This window comes from Streptopelia decaocto (genome assembly GCF_964273445.1).
Source record: "Streptopelia decaocto genome assembly, chromosome: 3".
Taxonomy (NCBI): Eukaryota; Metazoa; Chordata; class Aves; order Columbiformes; family Columbidae; genus Streptopelia; species Streptopelia decaocto.
In genome coordinates this window covers 18748630-18768426 of record NC_138656.1, presented here as the reverse complement: position 1 = coordinate 18768426, position 19797 = coordinate 18748630, and the positions used below count along the sequence as shown (strand labels likewise).

Below are 19797 nucleotides of genomic sequence, written 5' to 3'. Positions count from 1 at the left end.
GCTGCCTGCGGCCAGCCCGCCTGCCCCCGGGGCCCCAGTGACCCACCACACCGCTCACACCCGCCCCACTATGGCGGCGCAGCCACCGCCTCACAGGCCGCCTCACCGCCGGAGAGAGGCGGCGACGAGAACAGCCTTCCTATTGGCCCTCCTTCTTCTCACCGTTCTCTCCCATTGGAGAAGAGTGGCCAGTAGGCGGAGACACCCATCGAGCGACAGCCGCTGTGGCGAATCGGTGGGCGTGCTCGTTTCCCCCGGCCAGCATTGGGGCCAGAGCGTGCCGGAGCCAATGGGCACGGAGAGGAGCCTGTGCCGAGCCGGGAGCAGGTAAACACCGGCGGCCGCGCAGGGTGTCCCGGCCTGGGCTCCGTCCGTGCCCCTGCCGGGCTGCGGGCTCTGGCCGCCCTCCGGACGGGACGGGGCCTGACCGGCGGGGTCTCGGGGCGCCGCGCCGTTGGAGCCGTGCGAAGCCCTTCCGCTGCACGCTGGGGCCCGGGACGGAGGTGGGGGAGGAAGGAGGTCCGGCAGCCTTGCGGGCTCGTTCCGGTGAAAGTTTACATCGATAGATATATATATATATATATAGACATATAGCTAGCTAGACATAGATATGCGAATATACAAATATATTTCTATATAGGTGCATATTACGTGTATATATAACATATATTTTATATGTGTATGTATAGGTAAAATACACGTATATGTGTTTCTCCTGGGCAGTGGTTCCTGCCCGCAGCCCAGGATTTCATTTGGAAGCGCTGCCGGCGATTCCGTGGAACCCCGACTGTTAAGGCTGGGGCAGCTGTGGAGAACGTGTGCATGGGCGCAAGGTCTCCTCTGGCCTCCTGCAAAGTCTCTGGCAGGCAGGATTCTTGGGTTTTTTGTCCTTTTTTTTTTTTTTTTCTTTAGTGCCTGTTGGCTCTCTCTGCCAGCTGCTGTGCATGTGGCTGGGCTGGGTGTGCGCTTGGACAGACAGGGAAGGTGACCTAGCCCTGGTGTGTGCACCTGTGTCCTGCTGGGAGCGGGGACAGCGGGGCTCCGTGGCTCCGCATGCCCCTGGCTGGCTGCCCCAGGTGCTCGGGTAGGAGATGGGAACCCAGCCCTGACACAGGTGTCCTTGGGTGTCCCTGGTGTGTCACCTCCAGCCCCTGTTGGTGCAGATGCTCCTGGCAGTGTTAGCACCACTGCAAGTAGCTGCTCTTGTGTGTGGGGTCTGACCCTAGCTTTGAGGTTTCCCTGGTGTAAGTAGGTCTGCAGGGCTGTGGTGCCTTTATGCTGTGATAAGGAGTTGGCTGCTAGAGTATTTGGGCTTAATGCTGGCAAAATAATCCTTCCGATGCTTTTTTTTTTTTGGGGGGGTGGGGGATGGGATTTCAGCGCTGCCAGGAAAATAACCCTTTGGGGCTCTGTGTTGTGCCTTTCTTGTGGGACAGAAGAAAGCAGTGCTAGTTCAGCTGTGTTGGTGTGCCCTAAAACAGAGAAAGAGGACTACAAAACTCTACAAATTCCTGTAGTATCTTGTCTTTCATTATTTTTGTGTTCTGGGGCTGAAAGCGAATGGTATTTGCAAATTCCTTTTTGACTGCTGAGATGGTGTGTTCCAAGTCCTCTGTCATTTTAGCAGCATGCACATTTTGGCTTTATTGGCAAGAACCTGGAAATCTTTTTGGCTCCATCACTTAGAATTTCCTAAAGTTTCTTCCTTGTCTCTGTATTTACCAACAGCAGTGATTGTTACAGCTGAAACTTAAGAGAACATCAGGCTGTCAGTGTCAGCCCAAAGCTTTTTCTTGGACTAAATATAGAAAAGGAAGACAGATTGTCTTCATCTAATTGCCATCTAAGAGAACAGTATGTATGAGCGGGAATTCTAACTCTTAAGTGGATTGTTAAGTATTCTGCCAGCCTATAGCAGCTGTTCTATACTGTATATTTTACTGGTATTATTTGTGATGGATGAAATGCAAAGCAAAGGATTTAGCTTTGTTTGTAGCACAGTGATGTTGCAGCATGAAATTAAAAGGCAAACCAAGGCTAGATCCTAATGTTAGTGTGAAATGGCCCAGTTTTATAAAAATCCATTAATCTGCTGAGGAAAGACGTCACTTGCACGAAGGTCATCTGGACATCTGCTCTCCTGTGGCCTTCGTGAGACTGATATAAAGCAGGAGTTGTATTCCCACCTCAGCTGCCCCACTATAAGCATTTACTACTGACCTAGATTTGTCTCCTTTCATTTTTGCTGTACAGTTTTGAGAGTTTGGTCTTTTGGCTCTTACATTGTATGATTTTTGAATGAGACCTAACGGTTTGAATCCATCCATGGGCGAAGAGAACTTTTCCTGATACCCTGCAAGCCTACTGGGTCAGTTTGATAATGGTCTGACACATTTTTTCCATTTCTTTGTTTAGTGTATTTGCTAGACCATGCTCTATAACTTTCTGTGAATATAGACAGAGCTTATGTTTCCTTCCAGCCCAAAAGCTCCTCCTGTTGCTATAGCCAGAAAGCTCATCTCAGCTCTCTGTGCTTTTATCTTCTGAACTGTCCTTCCCCCTTTTCAGCCCAGCCTAGGAAAACACAATCAGTATGCATTGATACATTTGGTGTTGTGCACAAGTAGGAAAGAAGGTTCCTGTGCTTTCTGTTATGGGGTATCCAGTGTCCTTTGGAGGCAGAAATCATCTCTGCAAGGCCTCTTCCTTTAGTTTAAGCAGTGAAATGATATCAGAAGACAGTGTGGCTTTATAACACCTCCATCTTGCTTGCCTGGTGCTGTGTGGCTTCCTCTCTGTTCAGCATGCAAGCACCCAGGGCAGAGGCTTTCTCTTCTTCACCCCTGCTCAGCCCAAAGGCTGATGTACTGGGTACGTGGGCATGAATGACCAGGCTGGTCCTTCCTCCCATGAAGGACAGGCTGCTTAAACCAAAGCTCCCTCTGGCAGCCAGCTCAGCCTTGGTGACAGTTCAAAGTGCAGCTCTGATCAGTCAATAGTGGCATTAGACAAACTCCCTGGTGGGCCCACTGTGGGGCAGAGAGAGGGGACCAGTGGTCCTGCCTCTGTAAACTGTATGTCAAAGACCCCTGCCTGGCTCAGACCCGCACCATTGCAGACCTGAGGTGCGGGAGGTCTTGTCTGGGAGCGAGCAGGGGGCTTGCTACCATAGGGCTTGACCCTTCTGGAAGGGGATGGCCCAGCACTCCCCTTCCGTCCTGTGGACACTGGGGCTGCTCGCATAGCCAGCCTGGGAGCTGGTCCTGCTGGAACCTGACTCTGTGACAGCGAAGGAAAACAAGTGCCTGTTGTCTTTTCAAAAGAGCTAGGAAACTGATGAGCACCTGGTGTTGGCTTCAGAGAGGCTGGGGGTGGTGGTACAAGCCCTTTGGCAGGACCACACATTTAGGTCAGTTTAAGGCAGCTGCAAGTATGATGTCTGTGGATTTGTTGAAGGTCGGTTGCTACAGGAGCTCCTTTAGAATCCCAGATAGGCTGGGGCCTGTTTGTGTCAGACTTCAGTGAAACCAAAGCCTTGTAAACAAGGGACAGTAAAGCTGTGTTCAGGTTTGAGTCTGCTTGCTGACCAGAAGTATTGTCGCACCTTTGCATTTGTCCATATCCGTTTTGAAGGAGAATAGCAGAAAATGTCCAGCTTAAAACCAGATGTATTACAACATGGAATTCTTTTTCCATGTAATCGTGGAGGTTAGTAATTAGCACTGTGTTTTTGCTGTTGGTTTAACTCCTCCAGTGGGCACAACTAGGGTGTTGAAAGTAGGCTAATTGGCTGTCCCCTCTAAATCCTCTGCAGAACTGCTCTGTTCATGCAGCAAAAATTGTGTGGCAGTTTCTTGAATACTGGGAGAAAAAGTTCTTTAATATTTTAATTGGTTTGTTAAAACCTAAAATATTAGTGCCAAACTATTAGAGAGTAAATATTTATTTCTCCCCTGGTCTCTCACATGGGCAGAAGGTTTTGAGAGCTATTTAACCCATTGGGTCACAGATCCTGTGGCATGCATAATTTAGCCTGTTCACAGATCCAGAAGTATGTCATGATTTAATGACTTTATGTATCTGGCTTCTTTAAATACCTAAATCCTATAACTGAACCAGAATCTAGGCTCTCAGCTGTAAATTGTGAGCTCTTACATGCCCAGTCAGAAGAGTGTGTTAAGCACCCAGAGTGGAGATTTTAGGCTCTGTAAGAAATAAGCACACAGGTGCAGGTGTTAGGAAACTCACGCACTAAGAACACAGTATTACTGTGAAGCTGACAGGCCCAGCTTGAGGGCTGTCCATGCATTTTCTTCCTGTAACTGTACCACTTTTATCACAAAAAGAGGAACAAAATGATATGAAAAAGCTTGAAGAAAAGGCAGGGGAGGAGCAGTCATCTGAAAAATGTTTAGCTTGAGTTGACATTTTAAAATTTCTTGAAGGTGCTAGATGTGTTGAGGAGGTTGTGAAAGAAAGGGGAATCTTTCACTCCTCCCTCTTTCCTTCCTCCAGTAAGAATTTCAATTTCTTTAGTGAGAATCAAGAATATCTGACAGATCTTTGAAGTACCCACTCTGACCTCTCAAGCTGGTTGGTGGACAGCACAGTGTACTAGTTGGGCTGCCAATGCATGACTCAGATTGAAGTGACTGTGTCCAAGTCACATGGCTTCTTCAGCTTCCTCTTCTGAGATGGATTTATTTCCTGAGACACACTGACTTGGGTAAAATACTGCAGAGGAGAGGTGTTCTTGTAGATATTACAGCTTTACAGTGCATTAGAGATCTTGTTTTGCTTATGGACAGGTGGCTGAAAATCAGAAGGTGACTGAATTAACCTTATTTACTCCAGTTGCTTTTTTAAGCAGACTTAAATGCTAAAAGGAATTTTCCTATTACCTGCTTTTAGAGCTTTCTGAAATCCTGGCTTTAAGGCTATTCTACGGTATCCAGGGCAGTGTACCTCGCTTCTCTGGTGTCTAGAAAGAAGAGCCGTTCCTTTCCTTTCTGCATTGTGCTGCTTTGCTGCACAGAAGTAGGTGGAAAGAGGCCAAACGTTTCTAGCCCCCACTTTTATATTCTGAGGTTTTTTGCCCATCCAAGTAGTTTTGCTTTTAATCACAAGGCAACATAAGGAAAAGAAAAAAGTAGCTCACCTGAGAAGACAGGTCTTTCCCTTTCTACACAAACCTCTCCCTGTCCATGGGCAAATAGAAGAACTGCTAATAAAATTCATCTGGTTAATAAGCAGTTGTAACAGGGAAGACAGCACGTAATGCCTGGTTAGCGGCCTATTTAAGCCAAGGCTCTGGGTTACTAAGAAACTTCTGCTAACTGCTGATGCTTGCAGGGGTTTTGTGTAAGAGCTGCGCTGTCTTAGCTTTCTAGCAGGCAACATTTGAGGTGAAGCTTAGTTTGGCCTGTGCAAAACAAAAACTACGCACTGAGAAACGTGCTTTGTGAAAGTCAAGGTGTACTAATGGGAGAGGGAAAATAGAAGCAGCAAAGAAAAAGGATTAAGTTGCTTCAGTGCTGCATTTTGCTGTTCTCCCTGATGGCAAAAGTCACAGTGAGTTTAACTGAACGGATTGTCATTCCTAAATCAGCTGTTAGGAGGAGACAGAGTTATATAGTGTGCTGTAGCCTTTCTGTTGCAATTGTGCCTCCTCTTCAGACTTCCAGTTGTTTGCATTGTGATGTTCGCTGTTTCTCTTTCCTCTCGCTCTGCTTGCCCCCACAGCCTTCAGTAGTGCTTGGTGGTGCCCTTCCCGAGTGCTCCCTAGGACAGCCACGATGATCACATTCATGAACAACTCAGACAGCGAGGAGGAGCCCTGCAATGAGAGAACATCCCTGATGTCTGCAGAGAGCCCTCCAGTCCCCTCCTACCAGGATGGCCTGCAAGCCTCACAGGCAGGGGAAGCGCAGGCACACAGGGTAGGTGTGCGTCCTTCCCGGAGAGTGACGAAATGGGATGTGGTGACACATGTAATCCTGCTGCCCTTCCATTCCTTCCAGCAGACTGGCTTCTATGACTGGCTTTGGCTAGTGCTCTTTCTCTGGTGTCAGTCTCTCTGCCAGCAGCAGCAGTGCCTATTCCTATTTCTTCCACTGTTACTCTTCCCTCCTTTTTATCTCCATCTATACTCCTCCCTTTTCCTTCCTTTTGGTAAAGAGACAGGCTTTGAATCAGCACCTGATGCACATATGACTCTTGCAGGATATCCTTTTCAGCCTTCTTGTCTTGCCAGAAACCCTTTGTCTGCTCTGGTCAAATGCAGCAAATGCAAAGCAGTGGGGTAAAGCAAGAATAGCATTGCTGTGGGAGGAGAAACTGATCAAGCTTATGCCATCTCAGATAATATTTCTTCTATCTCAGTTCTGTGCAGCTTGCCCTTCATGTGCATGTGTCCATCTATATATTTGCACTTGAAGAGGCCCTTAAATATTCATGGTTTTGGTTTAAAAGCTTGAGTGTGACCTGTTTGTAATGGAATTTCAAATTGCCTTGTTCATTTGGTATCTTCCAATTAGGAACAAGTCGAAGTATGATGGAATGAAGTTTTGAATACAAAGAAGTGTCTTCATATGCTTGCTAACATTTTTTTTTCAGAAGAGGCGAACAGGTAGCAGCCGTAGCCCTAACAATATCGCTGATGGGGAAACGTCTGACTCGGGTGTTCCAGTGAGAGAAGGCGCCTTGGAAAATGAAGAGGAGGAACTGACTCTGAAATATGGAGCAAAGCATGTAATCATGCTCTTTGTGCCTGTCACCCTTTGTATGATTGTTGTCGTCGCCACCATAAAGTCAGTGCGCTTCTATACGGAGAAAAACGGGCAGCTGTAAGTGAGGTCTTCAAACCAGCCTCTGAGTACGTGGGCTCCCTAACTTTACACATACGTTCCACGCATGTGTACACAGAGTGCTCCCTTGGCAGGTTGGGAGAACCTTTGCACTGCTGAAGGTGGCCATGTAAACATACAGAGATCTTTCTAAATTATGCTGTGCCTATCTGTGTAAGTCTTTCCATACCTGCATTATACTGCTTTGTTAGCACCACTGTCATTAAGGTGCTCTAAGCAAAGCCTGTGAGCAGCATATAATGAATTTGCTTCATACTGCAGCATAAAAGGCTCAGGCTGAACTCCTGATCTGTTCTCTCACTCGCTTGCGGCAGTCAGGGAATAGCATGTTCATTTGGATGAGTGTTTCATTTCCTGATGGCGTTTCTGGTTCCTAAAGACTCATGGTAAAGATACATAATTCCATCCAGCTCTTGCTGACTGTGCCAGAGAGCACTGTTGGGGCTCTAACTGTCCTTTGCACATCGGGAGGAGAAATAGAGACTCTGGTCGCTTGAATGGAACCAAAAGCAGGACCTGGGGGAGGATGTGAATGCTGATGAGAAGGGATAAAAAAGTCCAAGACTCTCCTACCAAGTGTGGAAAGAAAGGTCCCCCTTTGCAGGACAGTCGCTGTGATGTATCCTCATAATTATCATGGAGATGATCCAGAGCATGCAGTAAAAATTCATGGCCTGGAGAGAAGTTACTAAACTTAGATGAAGTCATTTATACTCTAGGTCTTTTTGTTTAGAGCTCTGCCGGCCACAGCTTCTCTGGAGAAATGTGCTTTTGATAGCCCTAATCTTTAGTTGATAACTAACTGAAGTCCAGCCCCTTCAGAGGCTACATCTCATGTTTGCTGTCCTTGGCAGTCATACCTTCCTTTCTTTCCCCCACACACAGAGGTCTGGTTTTATCTTGGAGCAGTTAGTTATAAGAGAATATATATACTTTATATGGCTTTTGCTTTATGCTGCAGGATCTACACCCCTTTCACTGAGGATACTCCATCTGTGGGCCAGCGTCTCTTGAACTCTGTGTTGAACACCATCATAATGATCAGTGTCATCGTTGTAATGACAGTGTTCCTAGTCCTGCTCTATAAATACCGCTGCTACAAGGTAAAGTGTTCATGCCAGAGCTTTTTCTACTATGTGTGGTGAGCTTGAGATCAGGTGGGGCTGATGTGTCAGTGAGAAATATGGGCACTGCACTGGCTAGTCCACATCTTAGTCACAGCAAGAATCACAATGTACAGAACCTTTGTCAGTGATGGCAGAGCTATGCCCCTGAATGTGCTTTGCTGTTATTTTGTCTGTAGTGGCAGGCTCTTAAAAACGAGGCCTGCTACTTTGTGTTAGTTAGGTCTGAGTCTTCTCCATCTGATTAAAAAGTCTTGCTGTTTGTACTTACGGACTAAGTTGTACCATTTACTGCAAGTGCCTTCTCTTAAGTTTCAGACAAGCTTTGTGGAAACTGGTGGTGTTCTGCCTGTGGAGGCTCTGGCTGAAGGGGACAAGGCTTGGAGGGAAGGCACATTCACGTTTTGTGGTGCCCAGGGAGTTGTTATATGTGGTACCAGCCCAGCATTTGAGCACTGGCCAGTGCTGCTTTTTAAACTTAGCCCTGAGATGGATTTATTGTACAGCCTTGGGCAAAGCCCTCCTCCTCCCCACCAAGCCAAGAAGCTAGGAGTTAGAATGGATACCCATGGAAATGGAAAGAGACTGAAAAAACAAAACAAGCCAACACAAACAAACACCAAGAGATACAATATAAAACTAAAGGGTTTTGGAAAACTAGGACCAACTGACTGTTTCTTCCTCCCTTACCAGTAGTGGGGAGGGCAGCGTCTTTGCAAACTGGAGGAGGAGTGCAGAAGGAGGCTGTTGGACAATAGGAAGCTCTGTCAGTAGTGCACGCAGCACTGTGACCTGTGTGAGGGGGAACAGCTCCTTCAGTCACTGTCTTTTCTTGCCCTTGATAGTTCATCCATGGCTGGCTGATCCTGTCCTCTTTGATGCTGCTCTTCCTCTTTACCTACATATATCTTGGGTAAGTGGGAATGGTGCAGGTAACCTGGCGGTTCAGGGCTCCTTCACCTCTTCACAGAAAATTCCCAACTTGAACAAGGAAAGGAATGTCTCCCCTTCTACAAATGGAGGTTTAAGAATTCTTAGAATGAGAGAGGTTTTTTTAATAAAAATGAAAATAAGGTCTTTAATAGGCAATGACCAATTTTACAGTGCCTAGTCTACAAAAATCACCGCGATGTGATGAAATGAACAGGCAGAACCTTGTGGTACATAGGCCCTGAATTATATGTTGAGAAGCAAGTAGAAAGACAGTTTATGTGCTGAGTTGGTTGTCTGATTTGTCTTCCTCTTTCTCAGACTGCATTGCTTCAAGCTCATTCCCTTAGCTCCCAGCTCAGGTAGAACCAAGCTTTTAACTTGCAGGTGATCTTGTTAAAACTTTACATTATTAACTGTGAGCATCATGCACCTGGTGGGATGACTCTTAGATGACGTCTTTGCTGCAGATGGTCATGTAGCCGCAGGCCTGTGTTAAGACTTGAAATCCTGCCTGCTCAAACCCTGGGCATTGCTGTTGACCTCAGAACTCTGGCAGCGTGGTGATTGCACACACAGCAGGTCCAGCTCCTGCAGGAGGAACAGAGAGCTAAGAGCAGCAATTTGGCCACAAGGCAGGTTCTGTTTTCATGATGGGAGCTGCTCCTATCCTGCTTTCTCCTGGTGTAGTAGGAGGCTTGCTTGTTTAACTACAGCTAGTGGGATGCTTTGCGTGTCAGTTGCTTTTATTGCTCAGCTAAGTTTTCTTGTATTCTAGTGAAGTATTGAAGACATACAACGTGGCCATGGATTACCCCACTCTAATCTTAGTCATCTGGAATTTTGGAGCTGTTGGAATGATTTGCATCCACTGGAAAGGTCCCTTGCAGCTCCAGCAAGCATATCTCATTATGATCAGTGCCCTGATGGCACTAGTTTTCATTAAATATCTACCTGAATGGTCAGCATGGGTGATTCTAGGTGCAATCTCCATCTATGGTAAGTCTGGGTTGTGACTCCCAAGGTGTGGCTGACGGAGAGGCAATCTCAAGACTGCGTATGCTATTCAAAAAACGACTTCATGGTGCTGACAGCTTTAGAAAGAGGCAGATGGGTGATTAAGTGGAATTCCTGGCTTGTCTCTTGCTAACTTGTTCATGTAGGTACTGTACTCCTACCATATCTTTTGTAGTGGAACACCAAGTCAGGGAAGTACTGAACCACATGTAACTGCATGGTAGGGGTGGTTGGATTTTTATCAGCAGCAACCTGATAGTCTTGCAGGTTTCGTTTACGGTTATCAGGAGATCATGGATTTTGGAATGAGTTACAAGTTTCAAGAGAACCTGCAGAACGAGGTAGCTGGGAGGTAATGTACAGATTGGTGAGGAGCTCTGGTGGAGGAGGGAGGGTGAGCAAAGAGGAATTGGACCAAAAGCCTTCATTCATGGGAAACACAGAGTCAGTGTACGTAGCGATAGATTGTGGGAGGTAAAAAAAGCACCCCCAGTTAAATTTAACACCTCGATGTAATGCTGCTGTAAATCTGCTTTCAAAGAAATATGTAGTATTCTCAAGAGGCTTTTTATAGGATTAGCACAATGAAAACTCATTATTACGTTAAGGCTTGGGGATGGTATTTTAAGTGAACATCTTTAGGGACCAGAACAGCCAGAATTATGCAAAGTGGCAGAAACTGTCATTCAGGAAATCATCCAGTTAATATTGATAGATGTAATTTTGAGGGGAGAATAGCTTTTTAAAGATAAAGACTGAAAAATATGCATGATAGTTGGAGATGGCAATGTCTGGCCCTTTTCTCTTTGCAGATCTGATGGCTGTTCTCTGTCCCAAGGGGCCACTGAGAATGCTGGTAGAAACTGCACAGGAAAGAAACGAGCCCATTTTTCCTGCATTAATATATTCCTGTGAGTAAGATTAGAATGTTAATGTTTTTAGCCAGATTAAACTCGCAACCTATTTCTGTGTCAAACCAAAGAGCACTATTTTAGTTACTTCCTTGCCCTAAGATTGGCGCACGTTTATGTTCTACAACAGACCATTTGTAGAAGGCCTTGTTTATCGGTTACAATGGTGCCAACTTTAATTAGATGAAAGGATCCCATGTTTACCTTGTGAAGCTGATATGTTCAAAAGTAGATTTATCTTTTTGTGAATACAGTGCGGAACTTGCTGCTTTGTTCTGCATCTCTTCCCTAGCTTTCTTGGCTTAACTATGATGGTGCCTGGTGCCTTTATCCACAAAGGTACACACGTGCGTAAGATTCACATAGTTGGAAGGCAGGCGACTCAACACTCGGGGGACCTGGACTCAAGTGCTTCATGGACCTCAGTGACTTTTTCATTATGCCACTTGTAAGATGGAATAGGTATTTCCAAATATTGGGTGTCAAGCTGAGAATGCCCACAACCTGATCGAGAGATATATATATATACATATATTTTTTTTTTCCCCAAGCATTTAATGTTATAGAAATGCTTTTATATGTTCCAAGCAGAGCTGCTGTTGGCTTAAGCTGACTTCCCTTTTACTGGAGGTTATACTGACCTGAGACAATCTAAATGAAGTCTCTCGCATGTTCTAGTCAACGAACAAGAATTTCTCTAAAAGAGAATGCAATTCAATGAATAATAAATACTGAACAAAAAGTTCTTATGCAGAATGTCAGTGTCTCCACTGGAAGGCCCCATTCTGTGGCTCCCTCTAGATGCAAAAACATCACTTTGGATGAGGTTGTAGTGGAAAAGCAGGCACTGTGTTTGCGTTGGCTTATTTTGTTTAGTTTAGCTTCTATAAAAACAGGAGGACTGATGCACACTCACATAAACAGCTGATTTGAGTTCCCTTCCACTGATTTCAGAATAGTTTGTATTCCTTTTTAATTTAGGGATCCATCTCAAGAACAACCCCCAAACATCCTTCAGTTGTTCTTGGAAACAAAACAGAAATAGCCAATATTTTGATGGGAAAGAACCAAAACAGATAGGCAGAGAGAAAACTGGCATTCTGACAACTGCAGCATACCCCTTGCTTGTGTGCTTTACCTTTAGCAGAACAGGAGTAAGCTGTGTATGGTAACCTCTGGTTACCTTTTGTACTAGCATCATTTCCTGGGCAATTTTTTGGAGAGTCAAGTAGCCAGGAAGAAAACGAAGTAGATGAGGACCCTCGTTCTGCATTTTTGCTTTCTTTATCCTACAGAGAAGATTATACTGACTCTTAGCTATTTGTGCTCTGGGACCTTCTTAAAAACTGAATGTATGCACTGCCCTAATTTCCTCTCACCTTGCCTTCTAAGTGCTTAGGGAAACCAACTAAGAGTGAGTGTTACAAAAGCATTTACAGAGGCAAGGGTTTATATTTTTAGGGGCAGGTGCTTACTTAGCTCCTCTGAGCTATAGTGACCGATGTTTTATGCAGCTACTTTCTCTCTTTCTTTTAGCTGCTATGATATGGACAGTTGGAATGGCAAAGCCAGACACAGCAGCAAGAAGATCAAGTCAACAGGCGTGGGATGCAGGTTTGCTTGCATGTCGCTCTCCTATACAGAGCACTATCCCATGGAAATGATGTGTGTGTTTGAGACTGAAAGTAAATGTAAGCCCTTGAATCCTGACAAATGCCATTTTTTTTTTTCAGTTTTGTTACATTAGTTGCAGAACTTAGTGATGTTCTGAAATGTGCTTTTAGGACTGGCAGCAAAGATGACCAGACAATGTAGGAAGCTCCAGCATTCAGGCTGCCTTTATTTAAAAAAAAAAACAACAAACCAAACCAAAAAAAACCACAAACAAACAAGTGTTGTCCATGACACATTTTCAGATGTACTGAAGTCAAAGCTGAAAGTGGGCTAGTGGGGGTTTATATTTTTAATAGTTGAGGATGGTAAATAACATTGGCTCATAAATATAATGCCGATGAGCTGGTGAACTCAAGTGCATTGCAGTGTGTTGCATTCGGGCCAGTGTCACAGAAGAGACCTGCTTTTACTGAGCTGTAAGTGCAATGTGGCTTACTCTGCCAAAGAAAATGAACGTCTTTACATTTACGCTTGGATAAGACTTACGTTTGGACAGTTACTCAACAGTAGCCGATGTGTTCCAAGTTTACATTCTAGCTGGTCCTGTGGTAATTTTTGTGCCTTTGCTTTTATCTTGAAATGCAAATTTTGAAGGTGATTTAATAACATCTGACTTGTGGTGTTGGGAGGATTTCCCATCTGGTCCTGTTGCACTTCAGAGATGACAGCACCTTTTCATGTTGAAGCAATAAATGTATGCTAGGGCTTGATAACTGAACATGCTGCTTATTTCAGGATAAAGCATTTGACATACTAACAAACGGCAGGGGCACAATCCTGCTTTGAAACTGGGCACAGAGCAGAAGCAAATTACATGCTGAGGCATACAGAATGCCACTGCGGAGCTCTGTCCCACAGCACAGTCAGCTCACATCTGCAGTGGCAGCATCTTGTCAGACTGACGTGGACTGGAAAGTTTGCATGAGCACTTTTGAAAAATAGGAACTGCCAGATAGAGTACTATATCACAGACTGGCTGCTTCCAAAAGCACTACCAAGGGCTCTGTTAGATGCGTTTAACAGGCCAAAAAAAATTAAATCTGTGAACAATGAAATGTGGCCACTAACTGCACATGCACACCCAGCCCCAATGTCAATGTGATTCAGGGCAGAACTTTTCTCATAAATGGCAGTCCTCTTAGTTATCCATTTTTGTCATATGACCAGTTAGGGAATACCTGAGCGCCTCCACCACAAAGATATAACAATGTGGGGGTGCATATGAAGTTCACTAGGTTTTACCTGTCATTCTGGCCTGCACTGGGCAAATCTTAGTTCTGCCAATGTACTCACTTGTTCAAGCTGTTGAACTCTGGGATAGCTGCCAAAGAAGCTGTGAACATGTCCCCTTCTGCCTTAAAGCCACTAAATGTCTCTGCTTGAACTGGTCATGATGATCACACTTTCAAGAAACAAAGGGCTTACCCATTCTGGAGAGGCTTCACTGAAGTGTGGATTTCATGTGTTAAACCAAGTTATAAATGTAGCTACCTGTTTTGGTGTTTTTTTTTTTTTTTTTTTTAATTTGTCTGCTCTTCTTGGCCTGTTTTTGTGGAACCAAGCTGAGGATGGGAGAGAGAACCACAGGAGCCCTTCACACGCAGACTCTCAGATGTCGGAGAGGAGGAGTCCTGTTCCAACCCGCCCCATCACTTCTTTCGAGGAGCTTGAGGAGGAGGAAAGTAAGAGAGGCTTCATACCTTGTTTTCAGCATAGTCAGAGGCAGTGCCTGATGTTTTTTACTCATTGTGGTTAACACTCTGTTACTCAGTTTGGCCTAATTGCAGTTCATTCAAAGAGTGGTGACTTGTTGAGCAACAATGGTCTTGAGTCTGACTCTGTATTACTTCTTGCTGCTGCAGTATCTGTTCTGGGACTGAGCTTCCAGTGACATCTCTTGACAATTTAAGCAGGAAACTTCACCTGCCCCCCAGGGGACAAGAATTTGTTCGTGAGGAAGCTGAACAGGAGCAGAAGTAACACTTGTTTTTTTCCACTTCTCTCAGGGGGTGTGAAGCTGGGCCTTGGAGACTTCATCTTTTACAGTGTGCTTGTTGGGAAAGCAGCTGCTACAGCTAGTGGAGACTGGAATACTACACTGGCCTGCTTTGTAGCCATTCTCATAGTAAGTGAGCGAGCTCTTAAAAACTCCATTATAGCCTGTTTAGCACAGCAGTGTTGCCAGAACTGAGCACTGCTACATCTCTGCAGTTAACACACTGAGTGTTAGGGAGAAACCACCAGTGGATTTCCCAGGCCAGTCCTCTGTCTATAAAGACAGGCTCTAAGCAGCCCTGGTAGAAGCTGAATTATATGGGCTGGGAGGGAGGATTCCTTGGAGCAGAGCCAAGTGTGGGGATGGTGGAGGTGAAACAGCCCCAGGGGGAAAAAAAAAAAGTTACAGGTGAAGTGTTTGTGTATTTGCTTCAGTGCTGAAGACTGGGGACTTCCCTTAGCCACAAAGTCCCTATTATGAACTCCACATTGGTTAGCAAGCATAGTTGAAAAGGTTAACCCCTTTTTGCTAAGGAGAAAGGCCTTCTTCATCCTCTTATTTAGCCAATCTTGTTCTTGCGTTTGCAGTGGAAAAAAACAGGAAGGAAAGAGACATGTATCCATGGAAATTATCAGTAAAAGCAGATGACAATCATACTGTAACTGCTAAAGCGCTTGGTTTTGCCAGGCCTAATGACCACACACTGTTCAGCTTTCCCTAGGTAGAAAACAATGACTAGGAATTTGCTGTTTACACCACCACCCTTAAGGAAACTAGCCAGAAGGTAGAAGAAAATTAATTATCCCATCCTTCTTGGGCCTCTCTTTTGCTACTTAGATCCCAACAACAGTGAAAGACAGTGACTTTGACTTATGAAGATCATTGATCAAAAAGCATGAGAACTGGAAATGATCTAACTGAAATGAATGTGTTGAGTGTAGCCTTCCTACCTCCTAGGTCAGAGCAGTCTGTAGGATCACCTAGTTTTACATCTTGGGGTCCAGCACAAGGCCTCTTTGCTGGGGGAATTCTCGCTCTTGTCTCTCCATGAGGCCCAATGTCCCATTCTGTTTAACAGTGCTGTTAAAATTTTTGGAGCCTGGTGTCAGAAGTTTTGTCATCATGGAGGAAGTAAAAAGGGCTCAAATGAGAAGGAATCCATACCTAAATGCAGTTAGCCATACTGTGTACCAAAAATGTACAAAAGGTTTCACACATGCTCAAAAAAAACCCCAAACAACAGATCTTGGCCTGCTATCCAGTAAAACCAGAATTCACCTATCATAGTAAGCAATCCAGTCAAAAGAACAGCAGTTGATTTTTTTTGTTGTTCCTTTTTTAACCCCAAGAGACCTTGAAAACTGAGAAGGTGTTAAAAGTACTCCTTATCTGGGCACTTCACCAGGATTTAAGTGCTTTTATCTGCCGGATCAGTACTTCCATACAAAATGGTGTAGAACAAAATGTAAAATAATCTCTAAATAAATTAACCTCTCGGGGTCAGCTGTATGTCAGCACTAGCTGTTTATATATGTTTCTTGGCAGAGAGCTGTGCTCAGGATTGCTGAAGAAAATACCTAGCCAACTTGTGTGAAAGGTGAAGGTGTGGACAAATGTACTTGGCGCCACTGGTAGCTCAGGCAGGCTTCAATTGCTGTATAGTGTATATAGCTTATTATTTGTATATTTGTTTGTTGATGACAGATACATTTCCTGGCTTCTTACTATATCTTCTTGTGTTTTTTATACTCTCTGGCAGGGTTTATGCTTAACTCTTCTGTTACTGGCTGTTTTTAAGAAAGCACTACCTGCTCTTCCCATCTCCATCACCTTTGGCTTGATCTTCTACTTCTCAACAGACAACCTTGTGCGACCATTCATGGACACTCTGGCCTCCCACCAGCTGTATATTTAGAAGACGTGGGAGTTAGAGGATTCTTTTTAAAGCTTTGCTGTGAAGTATGGTACAAATTGGAATAAGTCAAAGTTTTACACTTCGTGCCATATATTTCTAAGGAAAACACTAAATCTGTTACATGATGTGTACTGAAAATCTAATAGTTACATGTTGAACTGAGATTTTTCACAGGGCTCTTGGACTCCAGTGCAAAGCCTGGCTCATTGCTGATGTCAGAGCATTACTTCTGTGTTATGCCATGTGCACACTGGCTGCTGTGAGCACAGAAACTGTATGGAGCATGGGACACTGGAGAAGTGAAGGGTCTGAGGTGTGTTCTAGCCCTGGAACTGCACTCAAGTTTAACCGTACTTTAGAATTACTAACACTTCACAGTTTTGAAGTGTTGTGCAAACATGTGGCACGAGTAAGTCGTAATTACAAGAGGAGAGCAGTGTGTACACCTGTAGAGAAGTGAGGCTGAGCTGCATAAACTGGCCTCTGGACATGCAACTTCTGTTGAAATTGCCCCAAATGCCTATTTATTCTGACCTTAGACACAGCCATGACAGATCTAGACAGGATGTCAGTGGTGGGACGTTTAAATGTGAGGCTTCTGGTTCTGAGCACATCCACCACTGCTGCTAACAGCTGACGAAGGCAGAGACGCCTGTTCAGGCGCTTCAGATCCTCAGTGCTGGAAAACATACTTTTTCCTGTGTCCTCCCAGCATTGTATCTTTTTGGAAATCTTTTTCTGGGTCCATACTACAATCCTCAAATTACCACAAGGTGGAAATTACTGCACAACTCCAGTAAATCAGTTGACCTGTACCTTCTTGTGTGTTTTTCTGGTCTCATTTCTGCACATTGTTGTAACTACTGCAAAGGAGGATTTACCTTTCCTTTACGAAGAGGTCCTCTTACACTGATTGAGACTTGATTTATTAGTTTTTGGTACTTTTTAAAGATTATTTTTTAATTACAAATTTGAAAATAGCTGTTTATTGTCAAAGGGACTTTTTAGAAATACCCTATAATAATTTGTATCAAAATATGGGAGTGCAAACTTTAATCTTCTGTTATGTTACTCTGTGTAAGGCATCATTAATGCTAGGAATATTTACACACCTTCAAGTGAGTTCATTTAAAAAAAATAAAATAAAAATTACAGTGCTTGTTGCCAATAAAAAATACAGGTCTGACTGAACCTCACTGTTTTATCCACCTTTTAAAATAATCTTATTTCTACTCTGAGGGTTAGTTTTTTAAAAATAGCTGAGCTCTGTGATTTTTTTTCTTTTTTTTTCAGTGTCTATTACACAAACAAGCTGTGTTTTCTTTGACAGCTGATCAATGTCAGTGTTTGAAAATGTAACATTATGCAAGGTTTTGTGAATAATTCAATGTCATTGAGAGATGCAGAATTTAATCTGTGAAAATACTTTTTAGGTAAAGCTTTGAACCACGCTTTTTTAAGATAGTCCTTTTTTCAATAGACTTGTACAAGCTAATCTACTTTGATATTTAACAAGGACATCACACTGGTGATCTAAAAAAATGTTTGAGAGTTGTGTGTGTCTCAGTTTGGACAAGCAAGTCATTTTTGTGCTTTGTTTAGTTTCCTGTCCTCATTTCTTACATTTACAATGTTTGGACTTAACAGCTGCAGACTGAGTTAATTATTTCTAAAAGGTATTTCCTTTGGAAATGTAAATCACTAGATTTTTAAATCTGCTGATATTTAAGGTTTATGTGAGAGTTGTGTTTGTTTGTTTCTTTTTGTTGTTTAACTAAAACAGTTATGGGGCCAAATCAGAATACAATCACTTGCAAGCATGATGTAGAGAGGATGTGAAATATTTATATGTACTAGAAGAAAAATCCTGCCTGGCTTAACAGGGTTGTAGCATGTTGTTAGAAACAGTTTATTTCTGTGAAAGCAGAGTTAATATTTGAAGGAAACTGGGGAGGTACCTTCAAATTCTGAAGGATCACTACTGGTTTGCTGCAGATTTGTGCTTGCCAGATTGGCCTTCCACTGAGCAATTATGTGTAACCTAAAAAAATTGTAATTTAAAAGGTAACTGAGCAGCAGAATCTGTCAGTGTAACAAAATGTATTGTCCTGGTAAGTGATAGGAGTATATCATCTATATACTGGAGTGGTTTAAATTGTTTAAAAGTTCATATGTATTTACTACAAATATATATATATATTCACTGTGTGTGTTTATGTGTGTATATACACACATACACACAAATTTTAAAATGATTCTGAGTGATTTCTCATCTCATTGGACATTCTCACCTGTGCATAAAAGTGAAATTTTGTTCATGATGCTGCACCACATTAACATGGCCTAAGATGTGAAAATGGAGAGGGCAGGATTTACTCTGCTCCCTGGCTGGCCTGTACATGATACTGACCCAGTGTCCTGGCAGCTCAAGTGAGCAAAGCATTTGTCTGTCTGCCACGTTCATTCACTGATTTCAATCTGCTGTGTGCTCTGCTGAACTGCGGTCTCTTTCACTCTGAAGAAATCCTAATACTCCCGGTGATGTGCATCCCTGAAAAAGCACAGCTGTCAGGTAGGCTGGGCTGACACCTGTCTTGATGCAGGTGTCACTCAACAGTCTGAAGCTGTACAGGAGGTGCCATGTGTTGGCATTGTCCTACATGATCTCTGTCACACCCACTCCTCCCCTGCAGTTTAAAATGAGTGTCTCATTGCATCTAGTCTCACATGTGGCTTGGGCATACACCAACCTCTAACATGTAAGACTGATACTAAGTCCACAAACAAAAATGCAAATCCAAGTTTTTCAGTGGTGGGAGATATGTTGCCTCCTTGCAGCATTTATCGCCTTTGTTAGAAACATGTACAATTCAACCAGTTTGGCATCATCACCTTCTGACCATGCTTGTGCTTTTTGCTGTGTTTCCTCTTCCCACTTCATTGTGGCTTTTGGTTTCGATTGGCTTTTTTGGTTGTTTTGTTTCAAGTGTTTACTGTGCATCAAAGACTGGAGATGCATTCTGCCCACAGAGAGCACACAAGCAGCAGCATAGTCAAAAAGTACAAGAAACAGGACACTCCTTGCAGAACCGTGCAGTGCTTCCACACCAGCTCTCATCAGGTGCTCCAAGGTCTCATTCATAAAACGTGACTTCAGGCTCCTACGGGAAGTCCCTCAGAAAGGACTCCATCTGTGCTAGAAATGTCATCTCCTTCTGGATCATGGAGAGAAAAGGACACATTTGCAATATGAGGTGTCTCGGCAAGAGCTTTATACACACTGGTGAAGCTGGGCCAGTGAGGGTTAGTAGATACAGCAAGGTCGCAGCACACGTCTACCCCAGTTGGGAAATGGCACACTGGC

General features: G+C 43.9%; 1 protein-coding gene and 1 long non-coding RNA gene across 5 annotated transcripts in view; one reads left to right on the top strand and one right to left on the bottom strand.

The window, feature by feature from the left end:
• The first annotated feature begins 240 nt into the window (after window positions 1-240).
• On the top strand, window positions 241-18636 carry PSEN2 (presenilin 2). 2 transcript variants are annotated; one of them, XM_082050089.1, is made up of 11 exons: window positions 241-327; window positions 5743-5939; window positions 6616-6845; window positions 7828-7969; window positions 8836-8903; window positions 9699-9919; window positions 10750-10848; window positions 12385-12462; window positions 14085-14204; window positions 14529-14647; window positions 16278-18636. In XM_082050089.1, the coding sequence occupies exons 2-11, from the start codon at window positions 5796-5798 to the stop codon at window positions 16431-16433; spliced, it is 1377 nt and encodes a 458-aa protein (XP_081906215.1). In that variant the 5' UTR covers window positions 241-327; window positions 5743-5795; the 3' UTR covers window positions 16434-18636. The 2 variants fall into 2 exon arrangements, with proteins under 2 accessions (XP_081906215.1, XP_081906216.1); XM_082050090.1 differs by lacking the exon at window positions 241-327 and adding an exon at window positions 353-503.
• LOC309438539 overlaps window positions 17567-19797 on the bottom strand; it is a 14082-nt gene continuing 11851 nt past the window's right edge. For all 3 annotated transcript variants that reach the window (XR_014183815.1, XR_014183816.1, XR_014183817.1), the window contains exon 4: window positions 17567-19648. This is a non-coding gene — a long non-coding RNA (uncharacterized lncRNA). The remainder of the gene's footprint in view (window positions 19649-19797) is intronic.